Here is a 19,380-nt window from a genome sequence, read left to right as displayed (position 1 = left end):
GCAACTAAGTTGTATATACTGTTCCTTCCTCTATTGAAAATAGAGGGGAAAATGCTAGAGTCGGTTATCAAAGATGTGATAACAGCACATTTGGAAAGAGGTGAAATCATTGGACAAAGTTAGCATGGATTTTGAAAAGAAAATCATGTCTGATGAATCTTACAGAATTTTTTTGAAGATGTAACTAGTAGAGTGGATAGGGGAGAGCCAGTGGATGTGGTATATTTAGATTTTCAAAAGGCTTTTGACAAGGTCCCACACAGGAGATTAATGTGCAAACTTAAAGCACACAGTATTGGGGGTATGGTATTGATGTGGATAGAGAATTGGTTGGCAGACAGGAAGCAAAGAGTGGGAGTAAACGGGACCTTTTCAGAATGGCAGGCAATGACTAGTGGGGTACTGCAAGGCTCAGTGCTGGGACCCCAGTTGTTTACAATATATATTAATGATTTAGACGAGGGAATTAAATGCAGCATCTCCAAGTTTGTGGATGACACAAAGCTGGGCAGCGGTGTTAGCTGTGAGGAGGATGCTAAGAGGATGCAGGATGACTTGGATAGGTTAGGTGAGTGGGCAAATTCATGGCAGATGCAATTTAATGTGGATAAATCTGAGGTTATCCACTTTGGTTGCAAGAACAGGAAAACAGATTATTATCTGAACGGTGGCCGATTAGGAAAAGGGGAGATGCATCGAGACCTGGGTGTCATTGTACACCAGTCATTGAAGGTGGGCATGCAGGTACAGCAGGCGGTGAAAAAGGCAAATGGTATGTTGGCATTCATAGCAAAAGGATTTGAGTACAGGAGCAGGGAGGTTCTACTGCAGTTGTACAAGGCCTTGGTGAGACCGCACCTAGGATATTGTGTGCAGTTTTGGTCCCCTAATCTGAGGAAAGACTTTCTTGCCATAGAGAGAGTACAGAGAAGGTTCACCAGATTGATTCCTGGGGTGGCAGGACTTTCATATGAAGAAATTCTGGATTGACTATGCTTATACTCACTGGAATTTAGAAGATTGAGGGGGGATCTTATTGAAACGTATAAAATTCTAAAGGGATTGGACAGGCTAGATGCAGGAAGATTGTTTCCGATATTGGGGAAGTCCAGAACGAGGGGTCACAGTTTAAGGATAAAGGGGAAGCCTTTTAGGACTGAGATGAGGAAAAACTTCTTCACACAGAGAGTGGTGAATCTGTGGAATTCTCTGCCACAGGAAACTGTTGAGGCCGATTCATTGACTATATTTAAGAGGAAGTTAGATATGGCCCTTGTGGCTAAAGGGATCAGGGGGTATGGAGAGAAAGCAGGTACAGGGTTCTGAGTTGGATGATCAGCCATGATCATACTGAATGGTGGTGCAGGCTCGATGGGCCAAATGGCCTACTCCTGCACCTATTTTCTATGTTTCTCTAATCACATGGAAATCACTCTGTCAGGTTGTGATAATCACAGCTCCTATTCATTGAATCTGTGACTCTTAATTCTATTTTCATGCTTTATTGGTAGTTTGCTGGTGGTAGCCCAGTAAGATGGAATGAATTTCTGAAGCTCATCATTGCTAGTTACCCAAACTCCAGCCTTTCCCCACTTCCCACCCACGTTAACTCCCACTCGCTGCTCCATTTCTGAGCTGCCCATTATACCAGCATGCATGTTCAGCACAGAGTTGTGGGCTGAATGGCCTGCATTGTGCTGGAGGTTTTCTCTGTTTCTATGACTGGAAATCAAAGAAAAACATAACTGCTTTATTGATTCTTATCCATCAAGCAGCTTCTTGCAGTTGCACTATTTTTGTAAAAAGCAAATGTAATTATTTTTATTGTCCTGGTTTTACCCCTACTTTTCTCACAGCCTTGCCCTGGAGATTAATTATGAATTTTCTGGAAATTTCAGACCAATTCTGAATGACTGAAAATTTTAGTGGAAGCCTTTGTTGAGTTTAGGACAGCCAAATGCCAAAAGCAGTAACAGTAACAGAAGTATTCCTGAAACCAGTGAACTCTTTATTCTATCAGCCTAGATCACATTGAAGGCAAGGTTATATTTGCTGTCAGGCTTTGTTTCAAGCTGGTAACAGCCTTCCTTACCTGGCACATGAACTCTTGCATAGTTGGACACGTTGAATTTGAACCACATGCTTTATGGTTTTGGCAGTCGATGAGTTTTTGTTCAATTTGTTGTATGTACATAACCGTGCAAGTGTCTATTTCCAGATATGTAAATATATGCAAACATATGCAGGTTAAACAGCATGGGTTGACTGTCCTGCTCAGCAGGTAGGGTGATCTAGATCCAATTAGTTTTAATCTTGCAATTAGTACTCCCTTAATGATCTCATTTATTATTTCCAGTATTTTGACTGTTAAGTTGTTTCTTTATCTGGAACTACAACTTTGCAAACATATCTAGAGCAGTCTTCAGGTTTGAAACTGCAAACTGAAACTTGGTTTATGGGCATATTCATTGTATGCTCAAAACTGTAGGAACAGCTTCTTCCCCTCTGACATCAGATGTCTGACTGGTCCATGAACACTACCTCACTATTTACCTTTTGCACTACCTATCTTTTTTCAATTTACTTTTTATAACTTATCATCCTTTTTTGTCTTGCACTGAACTGCTGAAGAAAGCAACATATTTCACTACATACGTCAGTGATAATAAATTTGAATCTGATTCTGAGGCTTTCAAGAGTTTCATCCACATTTTAGCTCAGAGGACCACACTGGGGTATGGCCAGGCCAACATTTGTCATGCTTGCTGATAAGTAAGTAGGCCACCCACAAGCAAAAGCCTGTTTGGCCTCACACTCTGGCGCACTCCTCCACAATCACGCAGCTGCCCACACCGTCTGGGCTCAGATGTGGCGCTGCCCTTGTTTTTAGCAAGGCCTGTGCTGCCGTTCAGAGTGCTGCGTTTCGAAGCCTGTCTAGCCACACCATCGTTGTGGAGAATGACGGGAGCTGCTGAGCTGTACCACTCAACTCTGCACCTTTTAAATGTGAAACTATTTCACAACACTGAGAGAGAACTTGCAACAGATTTTTCTTCAATCTTTCAACTGCTTGTTGCAGGAAGCAGCCACCTCTACATTCCATCACTCTTAATGTTGTACAGTGAAATGTAACTTATTAACATTAATACAATGTGGGCAATATAAGGGAATGGCTGCTGGAGTATAATGATTGGCCCAATGTAAAACTAGCCCTTTGGTATTTGTCTTAATAGGGGGTTACATTTTACAATGAATAATACAGTATATTACTACAAAACGTAGTAATACAGGGGGTCCCTAGATTGCGAATGATAGAAATCCAACTTCATGTGAATTTCCCATTTATTTTAAAAGTATTTTGCAGGATAGGAATAATACTTATAATTTTTTAACTTATTTATTATCTTCATTATAATAATTTATTATCTTCATGAATGACTGAATATCTTCCATTTGTTTGACTATAGGTGATCATTTAATGGAATGAAAGCATTATAGTAAGTGTACAGAATTGGTTTATCATTGTCAGATATACCAAGATAGAGTGAAAAGCTTGTCTTGCAAGCTGCTCATACAGATCATTGCCCAGTACATCGAGGTCAAACAAGGTGAAGCAAAAAGAATGTAGACTAAAGTGCAAGTTTTACAGAAAAAGTGCAATGCAGCTAGATAATAAGTGCAAGATTACAACAAAGATTGAGGTCAACAGCCCATTTTACAGTGAGTGTTTCTGACTCACAGAGGAATCATTTGATGATTCTCAGGACTGGGACCCAAGGACTGCTTGCACCAGGTTAGTGTGTATCAACCATTCAAATGTAGGCCAAAACTATACATCTCTGTAGGACCGATATGTTCAAAGAATGTATTGGGCTATGAAGGTTCTAATATAGAACTATCACACAATGACAGCTCTCTATTGAAATAACGGTTCAAATACAGGGCCTTACTCTATATTATAATAATTTCCCATACGTTTTATTATACAGAGTGCTTTAATATAGGCCCATATGTTTGAAAAATGTACAGTATATAAGTAAAGGCAAGTGTGTTCTAGCTGTTCCTGCTTCTTCACAGCAAATGGGGAGTGTTTTTGCTGTAATTGAACCTTAGCTGCCCACCCCTTATTTTGGGGCATCTATGACTGTCATGGTGCTTCATTCTTTTATCTAGAGTTGGAAAATTTCAAGTCAGTTTCTTCTCTATCATCTCCTTCACCCTGACTCGTGCCTTTCCTTTCTCTACTTGCTAAAATAGTCAGCTGACCCGTGTCTAACATATAAATCCAACAATAGTCAAGAAGACTGCAGATATTGAGACCAGAAAATGTCAGAATCAGTCAGCAGATCAAAAGGCTTCTACGGAATGAGAAACAGAATTAATGTATCAGATCATCAGGTTGACCAGAAATTACCTGGATCTGGATTAAATTGCAAGTTGTGAGAAGAGTTGGACCCATGATGGAACTGGCTGATTCCAACACACTCTCGTCCGTTGGAGATTCCACACCAGGCCATGGTACCACTAGTCAGGATGCTTCCCACCGTCCATCTGTATAAGTTTGTCAGTCTTTGATAACGTGCAGAATCTCTCAAGCATCCCAGAAAATTTCTCTATACTTTCCAAGAAGTTTAAGAAGATTTGGCAAAACAGTTAAAACACAACTTAACTCGCTGACATATTTCATTCCAGTATGTCTCCTCACCACCATTGATGATTCTGCCAGCAATCACAGTGTCATTGGTGAATTAGTTTACATTTTAAATGGATAGGCTTTGATAAATGGAGATGGTAAATGACACGGGGAAAGACCCTGGAGATGGAATTTTCACAGATCCACGAGAATCTTATTGAACAGTGGAAGATGCTGGAGGAGCTAAAACACTTGTTTCTCTCGCTGGATTCACCATTTTGCCTTTATGACCATCCTGAATTTAAGATTCATAGGTCTGATCCAATGCTAGAGAGGTATGAGTTCAAATCCCAACATGGTAGGAAGTTAAGTAATTGTTTTCTTTGAAAATAATAGTCACTAAGAAACTGCAGGATTTTGTAAAAACCTGCCAGGTTCACTAATGGCCTTAATAGAAGAAATCTAAATTTAAATGAGCATAATCCTAGGATTTCTGATCTCTCTTCATAACTTAATCTCAGACTCTGTGTAGGATAACTCTGGTTAACTTAAGTGATACTCAATCCATGTCCAATATATCCTTCCTAAAATACAATGGCCAGAACTATGGTCCTTGAGCCATTTAAGCCTCGAATTTTCAGTATGAATTATTTAGTGAGCCCTTATTTTTAGTTCCAAAGCCATTAGATTCATATTTCTTCACAATGAAATCCACTTGCTGCAGCTTCTCCCACTCACTCAAACTTTTAAGCTCATTGTAACCTAATGCTTCTGTCTAAACTGTGGATGATAGCTTTGTGTCATTAACAAATTTCTGATGTGTGCATCTCTGTGCCATCATAAAAGTTGTTATAAATAAATTGAGTAGATCATCTCCATTACAGTTCCTGAGGTATTGAGTCTGACCCAGTATCTCGAACTCTGCTGCACAGTTACTTTCTATTGATCACTAATTTTCTTTCACTTCCGTGAGCTGTTGCTTTGTCTTGCAATTGCTTGTGAGGCTGCATCAATGGAAAGATGGAATGAGTTGCTGCAGAGGTACAGGAGCCTGAAGACCCACACTCCATGTTTTCAAAACAGCCTCTTCTCCTCTGTCATCAGATTTTTGAATGGTCCATGATCACACCATCATTTATTTTGTTTTTGTAACTTGTATTCAATTTTATGTCTTGCACTGTACTGATGCCACAAACAACAAATTTCACAACATACTGTATGTCAGTGCCACAGTAGCGTAGCAGTTAGAATGACACTATTTTGGCTCGGGGAGTTCGAGATTGGAGTTCAGTTCCAGTGTCCATCCTTCCCATGAGTGCATGGGTTTCCTCCCACAGTCCAAAAACATACTGTTTAGTAGGTTTCAATCACAAGCAAGGGAGAATCTGCAGATGCTGGAAATCCAAGCAACACACACAAAATGCTGGAAGAACTCAGCAGGCCAGGGAATGTCTATGGAAAAGAGTAAAATTGAACGTTTTGGGCCAAGACTGTTCTTCTGAACTGGAGAAAAAAGATGAGAAGTCAGAGTAAGAAGGTGGGGGGAAAAGAAATACCAGGAAGTAGGTGATAGGTGAAAATGGGAGAGGAGAGGGGTGAAGTAAAGAGATGGGAAGTTGATTGCTGAAAGAGATAAAGGACTGGAGAAGGGGGAATCTGATAGGAGAGGACAGAAGGATATGGAAGAAAGGGAAGGGGGAGGAGCACCAGAGGGTAAGGAGATAAGGTAAGAGAGGAAAATGTAAATAGGGATGGGGAATGGTGAAGTGAGGGGGGCATTACCGGAAGTTTGAGAAATCGATGCCCATGCCATCAGGTTGGAGGCTACCCAGTCGGAATACAAGGTGTTGCTCCTCCAACCCAAGTGTGGCCTCATCGCGACAAGAGAGGAGGCCATGGACTGACATGTCAGATTGGAAATGGGAAGTGGAATTAAAGTGGGTGGCCACTGGGAGATTCTGATTTTTTGGCCTCACCTGGAAGGACTGTTTGGGGACCTGATGGTAGTGAGGGAGGAGGTGTAGGGGCAGGTGTAGCACTTGTTCCACTTGCAAGGATCAGTGCCAGGAGGGAGATTAGGGGAGAGGAACAAATGAACAAGGGTGTAATACGGGAAGCAATCCCTGAGCAAAGCAGTAAGTGAAGGGGAGGGAAAGATATGCTTGGTGGTGGGATCCTATTGGAGATGGCAGAAGTTATGGAGAATTATGTGCTGGATGTGGAGGCTGGTGGGGTGGTAGGTGAGGACAAGAGGAACCCTATCCCTGTTTGAGCGAAGGCAGACATACGTGAAATGGAAGAGATGTGGGTGAGGGCAGTGTTGATGATGGAAGCCCCTTTCTTTGAAGAAGGAGGACATTTCCTTCATTCTGGAATGAAAAGTCTCATCATGAGAGCAGATGTAGTGGGGACGGAAGAATTGAGAGAAGGGGATGGCATTTTTACAAGTGACAGGGTGGGAAGAGGTATAGTCCAGGTAGCTGTGAAAGCCAGTGGGTTTATATAAAAAAAACAGTAAATTAGATGGCTCCCGAGGTAGAGAGATCGAGAAGGGGGAGGGAGGGATCAGAAATAGACCAGATAAATTTGAGAGCAGAGTGGAAGTTGGAGGCAAAGTTGATGAAGTCGACGAGATCCGCGTGGGTGCAGTAAGCATCATCATCAGTGTAGAGTAGCTAGAAGGCTAATTGGTCATTGTAAAATATCTTGTGATTAGGCTACGGTTAACTATGTAGGTTGCTGGGCAGTTTGGATTGAAGGGCCAGAAGGACCTGTTTCTCTCTGAATCTCTAAATACATTAGTTAATTAACTTGATTTATCAGAAGTGGGCAGGTGAGAAAACAAGATGATGGATGGTGAAACGGATAGGACAGAGAGATTATCTCTGCTGGGGGAGGCTGGGAATTCTTGGTTGATTAAGAAATTAACAAAGGAACCCAGCGAGTGAGGAAATGCATGCCAACACTATGAAGTGGGGATTGGAGCTTCAGCTAGAAACTAGAATCAATGGTATAGTACTGGGAATGCCCAGTGGATCAGGCAGTGCCTATGGTGAGGGAAAAACTGAGTTAATATTACAATAGGGCTGATCAGATTTGATACAAACAGGAGAACGGATTATCTGATATTGTTGAATTTGTTCTTGAGTCCCAAAGATTGCGAAGTGTTCAAATTGCTTAGTCACTCTATCCCAGCGGGTTCTATACAAACCACAACGCCTCACCCTACAGCCATTCCTTTGTACCTGCCCTGCTCCTTCTGTAAGACCAGCATGACTGCGACATAACTGCTGGAATAATCTTGGCTTTCAATAAGAACATCTAAAGCTTGCCTGGAGCTTCTCTGTCATCACAGACAGAAACACTGTCGTACACATAAGCAGAGCTTGCTCATTGTCTCAGAGGTGTAGAGTATCCATAATAAAAGGCATCACAGTGGCATAACTGCCTTGTGGTTCCAGTGAGCCAGGTTTGATCCTGGCCTCTGATGCTCCCTAGGTAGAGCTTGTACATTCCCCGTGGGTTTGTGTGAGTTTTGCATGGGTGCAGTATTTCCCTCCCACATCTCAAAAATTTGAGTGTTTGGCAAGTTAATTGGTCACTCGAAAGTACAGCTTGTGTGTAGATAAATAGTAGAAAGTATGGGGAGGAGATTAGGACGTGAGCCGCATAAGTTGCAGTGAAAATTGGCGGAGGGGTTGGGATTGCTCTGTGAGCCAGCATAGAGTCAGTGAGTCGAATGGCTTCCTTCTAACTGGTCTAGGAAATGTGGAGGAATATGAAGGGCCTTCTAACTGGTCTATGTCGAAAGTTACCTGCAGACCCTCCCTATTTTTTATCATATTCCTTGTCCTAACACGTGCTGACTGCCAGATGGAGGCAGCTTCTGGTAGATTGACTGGGTACTTAGTGCCCTCTCCACTGGGATTCGCCTGTAAGAACTGACTGTTTCATCTAGGCAGATTCAACAAATGGAAAGTGAGGAACCTGATGATTTTCTTTGCCCTCTCCACAATTAAAACACCATGATCAGCAGGATCTGTATCGTTATTCATTGCAAGAGTGTCAGTATTTTAGGAGGTTTCTTGCCCTTTCATTTTAAAAACCGTTTCTGTAGGTGTGTCATTGTTTATACAATTCAGACACGAGTTTGGCTTCACAGCTTTGATGTTGAAGCACTGTTTAGCTGAAGAGCTCCAGACACTGAATAAAACAAAATGTTTCTTTTGATTATTCTTCTTTTATATTTTTCCTGGGTTGGCATGGGATTCATATTTTTCAAAGAGGCATCAGGATAACCTTACAACAGACTTTGTTAAAGACCAAAATGACAAATTTCATAATTAACAAGGGAAGCATCAAGGAAGCCAACAGTCTTCCACTAATCAATGTATATTTACAATAGCTTGAATAATATCAACAGCTCAAAATAATAGCAAAATAATTCTCAGTCTCTGTAACTTTCATAATTCACTAAATGCTTTAATATCTGTTCATCTGCAAATTCAAATTAATTGTCACTATACTCCTAAATATTAAACTGTTGAATAAGTACTCAGGGGTACTGTTGCCAGTATGAACAGTGAGTGTGAGTGAGAAAGTGTGTTCCCACATGAATATGATCAGTAAGTTACTACAAATGAAATCCCATCACGGAGCAGGCTATATAGAGCATAGACTACTACAGCTTAGTACAGGCATTTTGGCCCATGATGTGTCCTGACCTTTAACCTACTCAAATCAATCTGACCCTTCACTCCCACATAGCTTTCCATTTTTCTATAATCCATGTGCCAACCAATCAATCCATATTATTTGGCCCAACAAATCCAATCCATATTATCTTCTGCATTCTGCTGTGTCATCCATCTTTCCCCTTCCTTCAAGCCTGTCTATAAAACATGTCAAGCTTGCTGCAGTAATAAGTCACCGTCTGCATTCCACAGCGTCAAGACTCTGTGTGAAGGCATTTTACCCTGAAACCTCCTGCTTTTAATCGTGCCTATCCTTTGTCTTTGACCATTTGTTTTTGTCTACCTAACCCTAGTCCTAATTATACTTTGAGCAACTCTGTCAAATCACTGCTGAGTTCGCTTTGTGAAGCAAAGACAGCCCCACCAAGTTTCAGACTGGGAGAACGATAAGGACTACCATCTTGCAGGCACAAGAATGGGTGGGTTTGAGACTGTGTTGCTGGGGGCTGTAGGCCAGGATCGAAGTCACTCAATGGCCATTTCATGCCTGTCCATTTTGCTGCCACTTGCCTCAAGCTACTCTCACTCACTGCCTGCTTGCATTCTTGAGCAATTGGGTCATCACAACCATAAATGAGGTTGTTAGTAAAATCAGCAAAAAATGAGACCTAAAGAGTCCAGCACTGTCACCTCATCCCAGATGGAAACACTGACTCTGTGATTATCTCTACTGCATTTTTTTACAGTCCCATCAATACATCCCCTTGTTCCCAACATGAGACACAAATACTCCATTTCTACATAGTAATGAACTGATGCTATCATACAACTGTGAGTTTGGCTTAAAATTTTCTGCATTAGCTTTTTTTTCTTTTCAGTACATTGGATATTGCTCAGCAAACACTGTGCTCATTGTAGGGAATTTTTAGCATATGATCCCTGGCATAAGCTCTATTCTTAGGCATCTGATAGAAAGGGCAGGGTTAATGCAGTGTGAAGTCTTTGCACTCCTTGTGATTCTCGTTCATATTTAGCTGACTGTTGGAGGGGACTCGGTGTTTGAGTTGGAATTCTTTGATTACTGTACATTCTGTCTCAGTGGGTCGCATCACGGCCTCGGCCATCACGCCATAGACTTCAAAGTTTGGATTTGGCTAAGACTGAGGGTATACAAATGGAAATCCGGGTGATGCGCCAATTAGTAAGCTCAAGCTATCCTTCAATGTGAAGCTGAACAATCCCATACCAGACAACGGAGAGCTTGGCCTGAATGTTTCTGACATTCCAAGAGTGCCTTCACTTCTAGATTTTCATGATTGAGTGTATAGCTCTTACGGACACCCTACACTTGTGAATGGTGTTACGTACACCCAGGTCCTTGCTTCATTAAATGCCCTGCAGATGGATATTAAACTAGATCTGTCAAGAGCAGTAGGCTCAACAACTGTCCTCAGTAAATGAGCATCAGTGGAAAATATTAGTCACGGTTATAATGGGCAAATCAAATGCCTTTGAATCATAGACCATGGCATTTATTTAAACAATACTCCAAGTTCTGTAACTGTCCTCTTTCCTTACCATTATAAACCTGCCCAAAATTTATCTAAAGTTCCTCAAATATCTTCATGATTCTGCCATGAGAGTAATGAAATTTTGGCATGTAGATTTTCCACTGTACTTTGGTACATGTGACAATAATAAACCAATTAACCAGTTTATTAATTTAATTTTTGTATCTACTTGAAAGAGGAGATAAATTAGTTTGATACCTCACCCAAAGGACCTCCATCAGTACTTCCCTATTTTCTCTGGCCTGTGTTTGGGGAGTTTGCACTGTATGGAGTTGCTACCATTTTTGGGAGTGACATATTGAAGTTCACTTGTAGTGCAGAAAAGAGCATTTGCTTTGAACGGGGAGTCTTATCTGTATTATTTGTCCAAGCTGCTCAGTTTATTGGAGAAATCCTCTTGCAAATTTTATTGTGTGTTGACACATGGATTTGAAGATCCATTGATGAAGAATGAATGATTGGTATAATTGCATTGTAGTTACAAAATCACAAATTCTGGAAGAACTCAGCCAGTCAAGCAGGCCTTTGTTTCAGTCTGATCCCTGTGCTGACTACCCTTTGTTATCTGAGGCCATAAGGAGAGCCACAAAGAAAGAGTCAGGCTGCCAATAATACTGCTGATATTCTATGTTTCATTTCCCACTCTGCCAGATGCAAGGGCCTCAGTGAATTTTCTCACCATTGAAGTAGGCAATTAAGTAGGCATTGCTGTTTTCCAGGACCAGTTTTGGAGCAGTTATTCTTGCTGCATTTTCTGTTTAATTGTGTCTCAACTGGGACCTGCAGTGTTTGTAAATCTAACAGAGATTTCCTAAACCATCTTCCCCATGTCTTCCTTCCCTTTGCCATCCTCCTCACCTATTCCTTTCTATCTGCTGTCTTCCACACCTTTCTTTTCACCTTCAATCTGTCCATTTCCTCTCCTATTCTTTTACTCTCTGCTACCACACCTTTTACAAAACCCTTCCTCTCTCTTATTCTCCAAATTTTATTGTAATACACTGTAAGGTGTATAGAATGGATATGTGAACAATTTATTTTGCTATAAAAGCAGGTCAGTTGGCACCTAGGTATTTTATGTGCATGATTCCTTGTTGAGAGCATGAGATATAGTCAGAGCTTTTGATCTCTTGGGGATCTGTTAATTAACAACCTTTTCTTCTTGTGACAGGCAGTGGACCCATCCAGTTGTGGCAATTCCTGTTGGAGCTCCTGACTGACAAATCATGCCAGTCATTTATCAGTTGGACCGGCGATGGCTGGGAATTCAAACTGGCAGATCCCGATGAGGTAACAGTGTAGAGACATTGATTCTATATTGCCCAGTTGCAAGCATTGTGTGGTTCTTGACTTAACCTGCGTTAGATATTTTAAAATTCTCCTCAGGGATGCAGGTTCAGTACACAGAATGCAGAGCATCTAAGTGCCAGTTGCCAATTACCTGGAAATGTGTGAAAGCCAGTCTTCACTGTTGAGAAGTAAAGGAACTGTTTTGAATTTTTTGAAAATCATAAGGTGTTAATTTCTTGAGAAAAGTGTCAATGATTTCTTTTTCAGTGTATCTGCCCAGTTCTGGGCTGTATTCCATATTGTAGTCCATGAGAGGATGGCTACGGTTGTGAATGGGGCTGTGTTTTGCAACTACAATGGCTATGGTGCTTGAATTAGTTGCTTAATTTCCCCATCTCTCAATATACTGTCCTTCTTAAATGTTAACCCAATTTGAAAAATGAACCAAAAACTTTGAAGTAGTGTTTTCTTGCTTCTCGTATGAGATTTCAAATCCAGAAAAACCCCAAGCTTTTGAGGTAAACTACTGCCTAACTCCTGCCACTGCAGCAAATGGACATTTTACGATTTTCTGGAAATTTGAGAACTTCATGTTTCTTAATAAGTGAGAACACATTTTTTCCATGGTGCAGTGGACACAAAAGTGAATGTCTCTGAATTTATTACTGCCATTCAGGTCCAGTATCATCACCCATTCTTTGGCTTCCTCAAGCTTCCATTGGATAGTAACTGGCTTCATCACCTTGACTAATTCACCTGTGTGTTGTGACTTGTGCCCAAACATATTTAGAGGTGCTTTAATAATCATCCAGTATTGATTTTTCTACTGCACTGATGAACTATTTCAGGTTCAATTAGGCAAGCCAAAATAGTTCCAAGCCCAACATAGAGTAGGTACCACATCTAAGATTCTTCAGGTCTGCACGGCACAATCACTTACCAACTGAATTAAATGATGAAAGCCATCCATCCCATTGCTAAAAGGGTTCAATTGTGAAGCTACATTGCATAAACTGTGTTTAAAAGATAGAATAACAGTATTATACAACATTTCTAAATTAAAAATTGTTCAAAAGTGTAGATAAAGTTCTTTTCCCCCCACTCGTGGCACTTCTGCACCAGGAACACACCACCTCAAAACAAAAGCTAGGCATTTCCAGAGATGCATTTCTCTTACAGCAGAAAGTGAAAATATGGAAACTCCTCCTCAGGCTTTGAGTCTGTTGAAAGAATAGAGAATAAAATGATATTTATTGGATAAGATAATCCTGCAAATTGTATTATGTGTGGGTAAACTTGATTTGAAGAGCCGATGGGCCACAGTTTAACTGAATAACAAAGTGGGCTCAAGGTGCTGAATGTCCAGTGCTTTTGCATTTGTTCTAATCTCCTGCCTAAATAATGGACCTGATGCTATTTACTGCTTTACCCTCAGAACATCTGTATGCACTCTGCTGTCAGTCAAAAGTCTCAGCAATTCAGAAGGCCATCTGAGCCCAGCTCTTTGAATAGTTATCCAATTATCCCTGAGTTCCTACTTTTTACTCACACCTCTGCAGGTATTTTCCTTTTTCAAAATATATTAAATTTCAGGCAGCCAACTCCAATTTGCCCAACCAGCCCAGAATACCTTAGTATAGAGTCAAAGGGTGATAGAGTCATACAGCACTTAATTAGGCCCTTTAGCCTAACTCATCCTTGCCAACTCTGTTGCCCAGTGAGCTACTTCCATCTGCCTGACTGTTAGGGGTGGAGTTAGTTGCGTAGTCCAAGCAGATTTTCAAATCTTTGACTGGTGGAGTTCTCGTGCTGACCAGGATAGGATGATCTATTCAGAGTGAAGTTGATTTTGGTGCCATTCTCCCACTGAACCTAATATGATGCAGGAAGCAAGCCTGGCATTGAAGGGAGATCTTCCCAGTGAATGTTCCCTTTGCAGACCATCATGGTTAGGTCTCAAATGGACTAGATTGATGCTTCTATCATAAGTACACAGGGAAGATTTAGAGATGGTGGATAAAGTATAATAACATTTGCAAGACTGATATCTGAACTGGGGTTTAAATCATCACTAGAGACTGGCACTTTTTTCTCCCCCTCAAAAAATGATAAACTTTCCAGATGTCATAAACAAAGATCTTGGACATTATGAAGAAACTTAGAGTAATAGAGTTGTACAACACACAAATGGGTCCTTCGACCCATTACGTCCATGCTGACTATGTTAGAATAAATATAAGAGGCTGTTTCCAGCTGTGGGAGGTAGACCCAAGACTAGAGGCAGAGATGTAAAATGGGGCGATTACTTAAGATATTTTAAGATCATTTAAGGGAAGCAGCCTTCCCTGGCAAGTGGGAGAAATGTGGACAACTACATGGGGCAGATGAAGAGAATAGTTGAATTGCACAAGGGGAATTTGGATAAGTAGATCAAGGATAGAAAGGCAGGTAGAAAGGGCAAGCTAGGGAGATTTGAATTCGATAGATGGCCTTGAATAACTGAAACATATTGGATTGAATAGCCTTAATTGTTCTCTGTAGTCCTAATGCTGTCTTCTATGTCATAACAAAATATACAAAACGTAAGTATATGTATGTCTATGTTCATACAAATACATCTGTGTTTAGGTTGCCAGGCGATGGGGAAAAAGGAAGAATAAGCCAAAGATGAACTATGAGAAGCTGAGCAGAGGCCTACGTTATTACTATGACAAGAACATCATTCACAAAACAGCAGGCAAGCGCTATGTGTATCGGTTTGTTTGTGACCTCCAAAGCCTGCTGGGTTACACACCAGAGGAGCTACATGCCATGCTGGATGTTAAACCAGATTCCGATGAGTAACAAGCAGCCACTTATAGGACCAAATTCTAGGCTGTGCTCACATACAGGACTTGTATATGATTTGTTTGCTTAAGCTTCATATAGAAAGTCAAGATTCATCGCTTTGAAGACAAGCATTGGACATCGATGCACAATTCCTCAAAAGCAAACAAAACCAGTTGTTTCTTCTTTAAAAAAAATATTGTTTTTGGTTTTCTAAACTTTTTTCCTGCCTTACAAGTTGGACAGTACAAGGATTGTATTGACATAAAGCATTGTGGGATATGGAGCAGGCACACTTAGCACAAGAAACATCGTTACCAGCAATGGACAGCTGCGTGGTTGTTGGTGCCCATGTCCATTAATGGCCTTGGTTACATTGGTGGACTGAAGCTGGTGTCTCAGGAAATTCACTGTGTTCCTTCTGTGCCAGTAGTTTTGTCTTAAGCTCATACCTAAGTTGACCTCAGTATTTTCAGTATTGTATAGACCCTCGCCAGCTGTTTTGACCAAGTGTTCAAGGTCTGTAGATCACATCAGGATGTTTGACTGAGGAACTGAAAATGGGCAGTGACCAACTGAAGTTCCAAAAACCATCTCATAAGCCAAGCCAGCTGGAATCTGTGTTTCACTATTTGTCTAGTGTGGGGTCCATTGTATCATTTATTATCTTTAATTTGAGAATAGTCAATGACAGTGGTAAGGGTAAGGGGACACCCTGAAGCATTATACAGTACCTGGCTCCAGCTCAAAGACCTAGTATGCCACTGTCTGCCTTACAGCCTCATGCCTCTAAAGCCTTGCAAATCAACTGAGTTAAGGCAGTTCCTATCTAACTGCTCCATGATACTGTTTTATTTATATATATATATATAAATAAAATATGTGCTGTGGTATATTCTGTGTAACTACATAACCTGTTGGAACAATGTTTTTGAAATGCTACTTGGAAAAGCAAGCCTAATATTGGCCTCAGTTATCCCAGGTCCAAGGCAGTGAGAGAGCATTGGGATCAGTAAGAATCTTATGCTGTTCACCACATTCAGATTTGTTCAGACAAATGAAGGACAGCGATGTTTTCCAGCCTCACAACTCTGAATTGTTCTGAGACAGAGTGTCTAATCTGCAAGCGTGACAGATGGTTCCTTGAATTGATGGACATTTCAACCCTTCAAACTTTCCACAGTAGAGGAAGTGGACTGAAAATCTGTTTTTGAAGAGTTGAAGTTGAATTTGAGGAGGAATTCCATTGTTAAGGCTAAGCAAGGCCATACCTGTATTTCTGGTGACTTTTCTCACTAATCCAGGAGGCTTTATGCTCACTATTTCTTTGCTGTTATCAGTAAGCCAAATATTATTGTGTGCCTTCACTTTTGAAGGTTTTTGTATTTTAGATGTCTGGCATTCACTGCGTGACTTCACTTCAAGGTTCTTTCCTCTTTTTTCCTGGCTGCATTGTTAAAGATATGTTTGTACCAACCATGGGTAAGTGATGTTGCGCCATCTGTGAAATGTCTCTGAGCAAGGCCTTCAAGTTATGTACTTCTGTCTGAACACACTGCGAGTCTGTCAGTAAAGAGCTGAGATCTTGCAGCGTATAAAATGTCAATTGAATGATTCATGGTTACTCGGTCCACAAGATTACTTTACTCAGAACAGTAAGAGCATGCGTGAAATCTGCTTCTGCTAATGAGAAATGATCTTTGCTGTTAAACTAGCTTTTCTCCAGATTATTTGTTTGTAAAGATTGGATGAGGGATAAATATTAGCCTGGTCTGCAGATGTTTCTTACTGCATACAATGAATTCTAATGTTCAGTGTTTCCAGAAAGGTTGGCATTATTAAGTAAAAAGAAGAAAAGCTATATAGTACTGTGGACAATTCTTTGGTATATTTATATATCGCCAGGGTTTCTGAGACTTTTGCACAGTACTGTAGTAATTTTATGTATCACACTGTACTGCTATCGGGGGAAAAAACACAAATTTCATGGTGTATGTGAGTGATGATAAACCTGATTCTGATATGGGTCTCTATTGTGGACTGAGAGTGGGAAGGGGGCAGGGAGAGGGGAATCATAGATGGGGAAAGGGGAAGGGAGAGGGGAGGGAGCGGGAAGCACCAGAGAGACATTCTGTAATGATCAATAAACCAATTGTTTGGAATCAATTGACCTCGTCTGGTGTCTCAGGGCTGGGTGTGTCTGCACCCATGCCACCTCCTGCCCCTGGCACTCCTTCTCTGCCACCTGTCCCACACCCCTCCCGCGGTGCCCCACACTCTCCATACCCAACATTCTTTGCTCCCGCCAGATTTACAAACTCACTCTCCGTGCCACGTTGACAAATACAGTTCTATGCAAAACTCTTAGGCACACTCGACTTGTGTGGCTAAGGCTTTTGCACAGTACTGTAGCTCTGATTGTTCAGTTTTAGGGAACTGTTCTTGTGCCATGTGGAGGTTGATATCAACAGATTTCCTTGTAAGTTTTTCTCGAATACCCCTAAATATAGCCCAGCCCCCACCACCTGGGTCCATCTGCCTATGACCCACACACCACACCTTCTCGTTCTCCTGTGCCCTCCCTTCATAGTTCCATCTGCCCATCTCTTCCTTAACTCGTCACCAGCCTTTCTATCTCCACTTATCACCTTCCAGCCTAGCCTCTACCTCCACCCTCCCCACAGCCAGCTGGCTCCATCTGACCCTTTTTTAATAACTTTTTAAACCTGTTTCTACCTCATCTCCCAACTTCACCTTTCCTCCCTCTCCACTTGGCTCCATCTGCCTCTTATCTCCCTGGTTTGCTTATCACCCGCCAGACCCTGCATCATCTCTCCCTCTTACCCCATTATCTCCCCTCCACATTCTCTGTCCTGACTTATAACATTGGCAGTTCCATTAACTCCACAGTTGCTGTTTGACCCACCTAATTTCTCTAGCAGTTTTTTTTTGCACCAAATCCTAGTTTGGTCAAACTAGGCTCAAGTAGAGTAAGGCTGAGATTGGTGCTCAAGAGGCATACAGGGCAAAAAGTCTCCTGAGAGATGTAATTTAAAGAAAACCATCTCCAACTAGGCTCAAGATTAAACATAATGGTCATAGATGAAAGGCAGTTCATGATTTGTCTACTTTCTGTAGGTGTTTAAGGTGACTGAGCTCTCGATTCAGAAATGCGTGGGTTAGTGTGAGATTTCAGATGATTAAAGTCTGAGTAGAAACCCAAGTCTGAGAACAGTTTTTGTTAGTTGACTACAGTCAAGTTTGGCACCTTGTGATGCAAGCCGCCTCACTGAGCAGAGTGCAGCTATTCTGCACAGACTGGGGGTATGAGCAGAGCATTGGTATGTGATAATATTTTTGCAAGGGTCCAGAATGCATAGGAAGATCTCATCACATATTTTGTATTGTGTAAATCCAGAAGTACAAATCATTGCTTCAGACGTGCTGTCATCAATATTATACTGTCAAAGGTTCCATTGGCTCTGACTTTTGCAATCTAGGCCAAAAGCTTCAACACAATAAATGATTACTTAATGCAGGTTTAAAGTCTAAAATAGTAGATATAATAAAAGATGTTTTATGTATTTTGTTTAAAACTTATTTTTTAGCTTTTTTTTAAAAATAATTTATATTTTTTAAAAGAACAAAAAGCAAAGGAAGCTGGTGCTTTGAAAACTAAAGTAGCTTAGTGATGTAGCGATCTCATTGGAGCAGAGTGAAGATTCCTGTAAATGTAGTTGCTGATGCTGGCACATCATGTTGCTGGAGAGATTTTATATGACTGTACTCTTACTGCAGTTTAATTCTGTTTCAAATTGTGGTGATGGTTCATTAAATAAAGAGCTGTGAAACGTGGATTATTTTCGACTCCAATGTAATACCAGTGCCAAAATTATTCACAGATTTTTACATCAAACATGTTAGAATCTACCTCTTGTAGCTCCAGACCAAAATCTGCCCTCTGTGGCCTTGGTATCTTAGTGCCTCCATATCCATTTGAGATGGAACGTAAAACATTATGATTTTATGAAGTTTAAGAGTTATTTCAATAAAAAAGTGCTTATTCTTTAAATTCTGTGCTGTCATTCTTCTTTACTCTTATACATTAAACATTTCAGCTTCAGATGAGAGGTTAAATTTACTCCACCAGATGAATGTCAAAAGTGCTGTGGCATGATACTGAAGATTATCCATCAATCAGCTGGGCCCAGTGCTGGGGCGTAAAGTACAAGCAGTTATTTGAACACAGGATAGAAGCTGCTTATCGTGAATCTCTGTGCTCATTTTCAGATCAGATTTTCAAAACAACATTCATGAAAGAAACCTAATTTAATTCACATTATCTTCCACCACAATGTCCCACAAG

At 40.9% G+C, this 19,380-nt stretch overlaps 1 protein-coding gene across 3 annotated transcripts in view; it reads left to right on the top strand.

Annotated features, from left to right (window-relative positions):
- Positions 1-19,086, top strand: part of ets1 (v-ets avian erythroblastosis virus E26 oncogene homolog 1) — a 102,306-nt gene extending 83,220 nt beyond the window's left edge. For all 3 annotated transcript variants that reach the window (XM_059957183.1, XM_059957182.1, XM_059957184.1), the window contains 2 exons: positions 12,070-12,188; positions 14,817-19,086. In XM_059957183.1, coding sequence (XP_059813166.1) covers positions 12,070-12,188; positions 14,817-15,032 — 335 coding nt within the window. In that variant the 3' untranslated portion in view covers positions 15,033-19,086. The remainder of the gene's footprint in view (positions 1-12,069; positions 12,189-14,816) is intronic.
- The last annotated feature ends 294 nt before the right edge of the window (positions 19,087-19,380 follow it).

This window comes from Hypanus sabinus, chromosome X2, assembly GCF_030144855.1.
Source record: "Hypanus sabinus isolate sHypSab1 chromosome X2, sHypSab1.hap1, whole genome shotgun sequence".
In the NCBI taxonomy this organism is placed as follows: Eukaryota; Metazoa; Chordata; class Chondrichthyes; order Myliobatiformes; family Dasyatidae; genus Hypanus; species Hypanus sabinus.
Note: the sequence above shows the minus strand (reverse complement) of the source record. Positions and strands in the feature narration are given on the sequence as shown.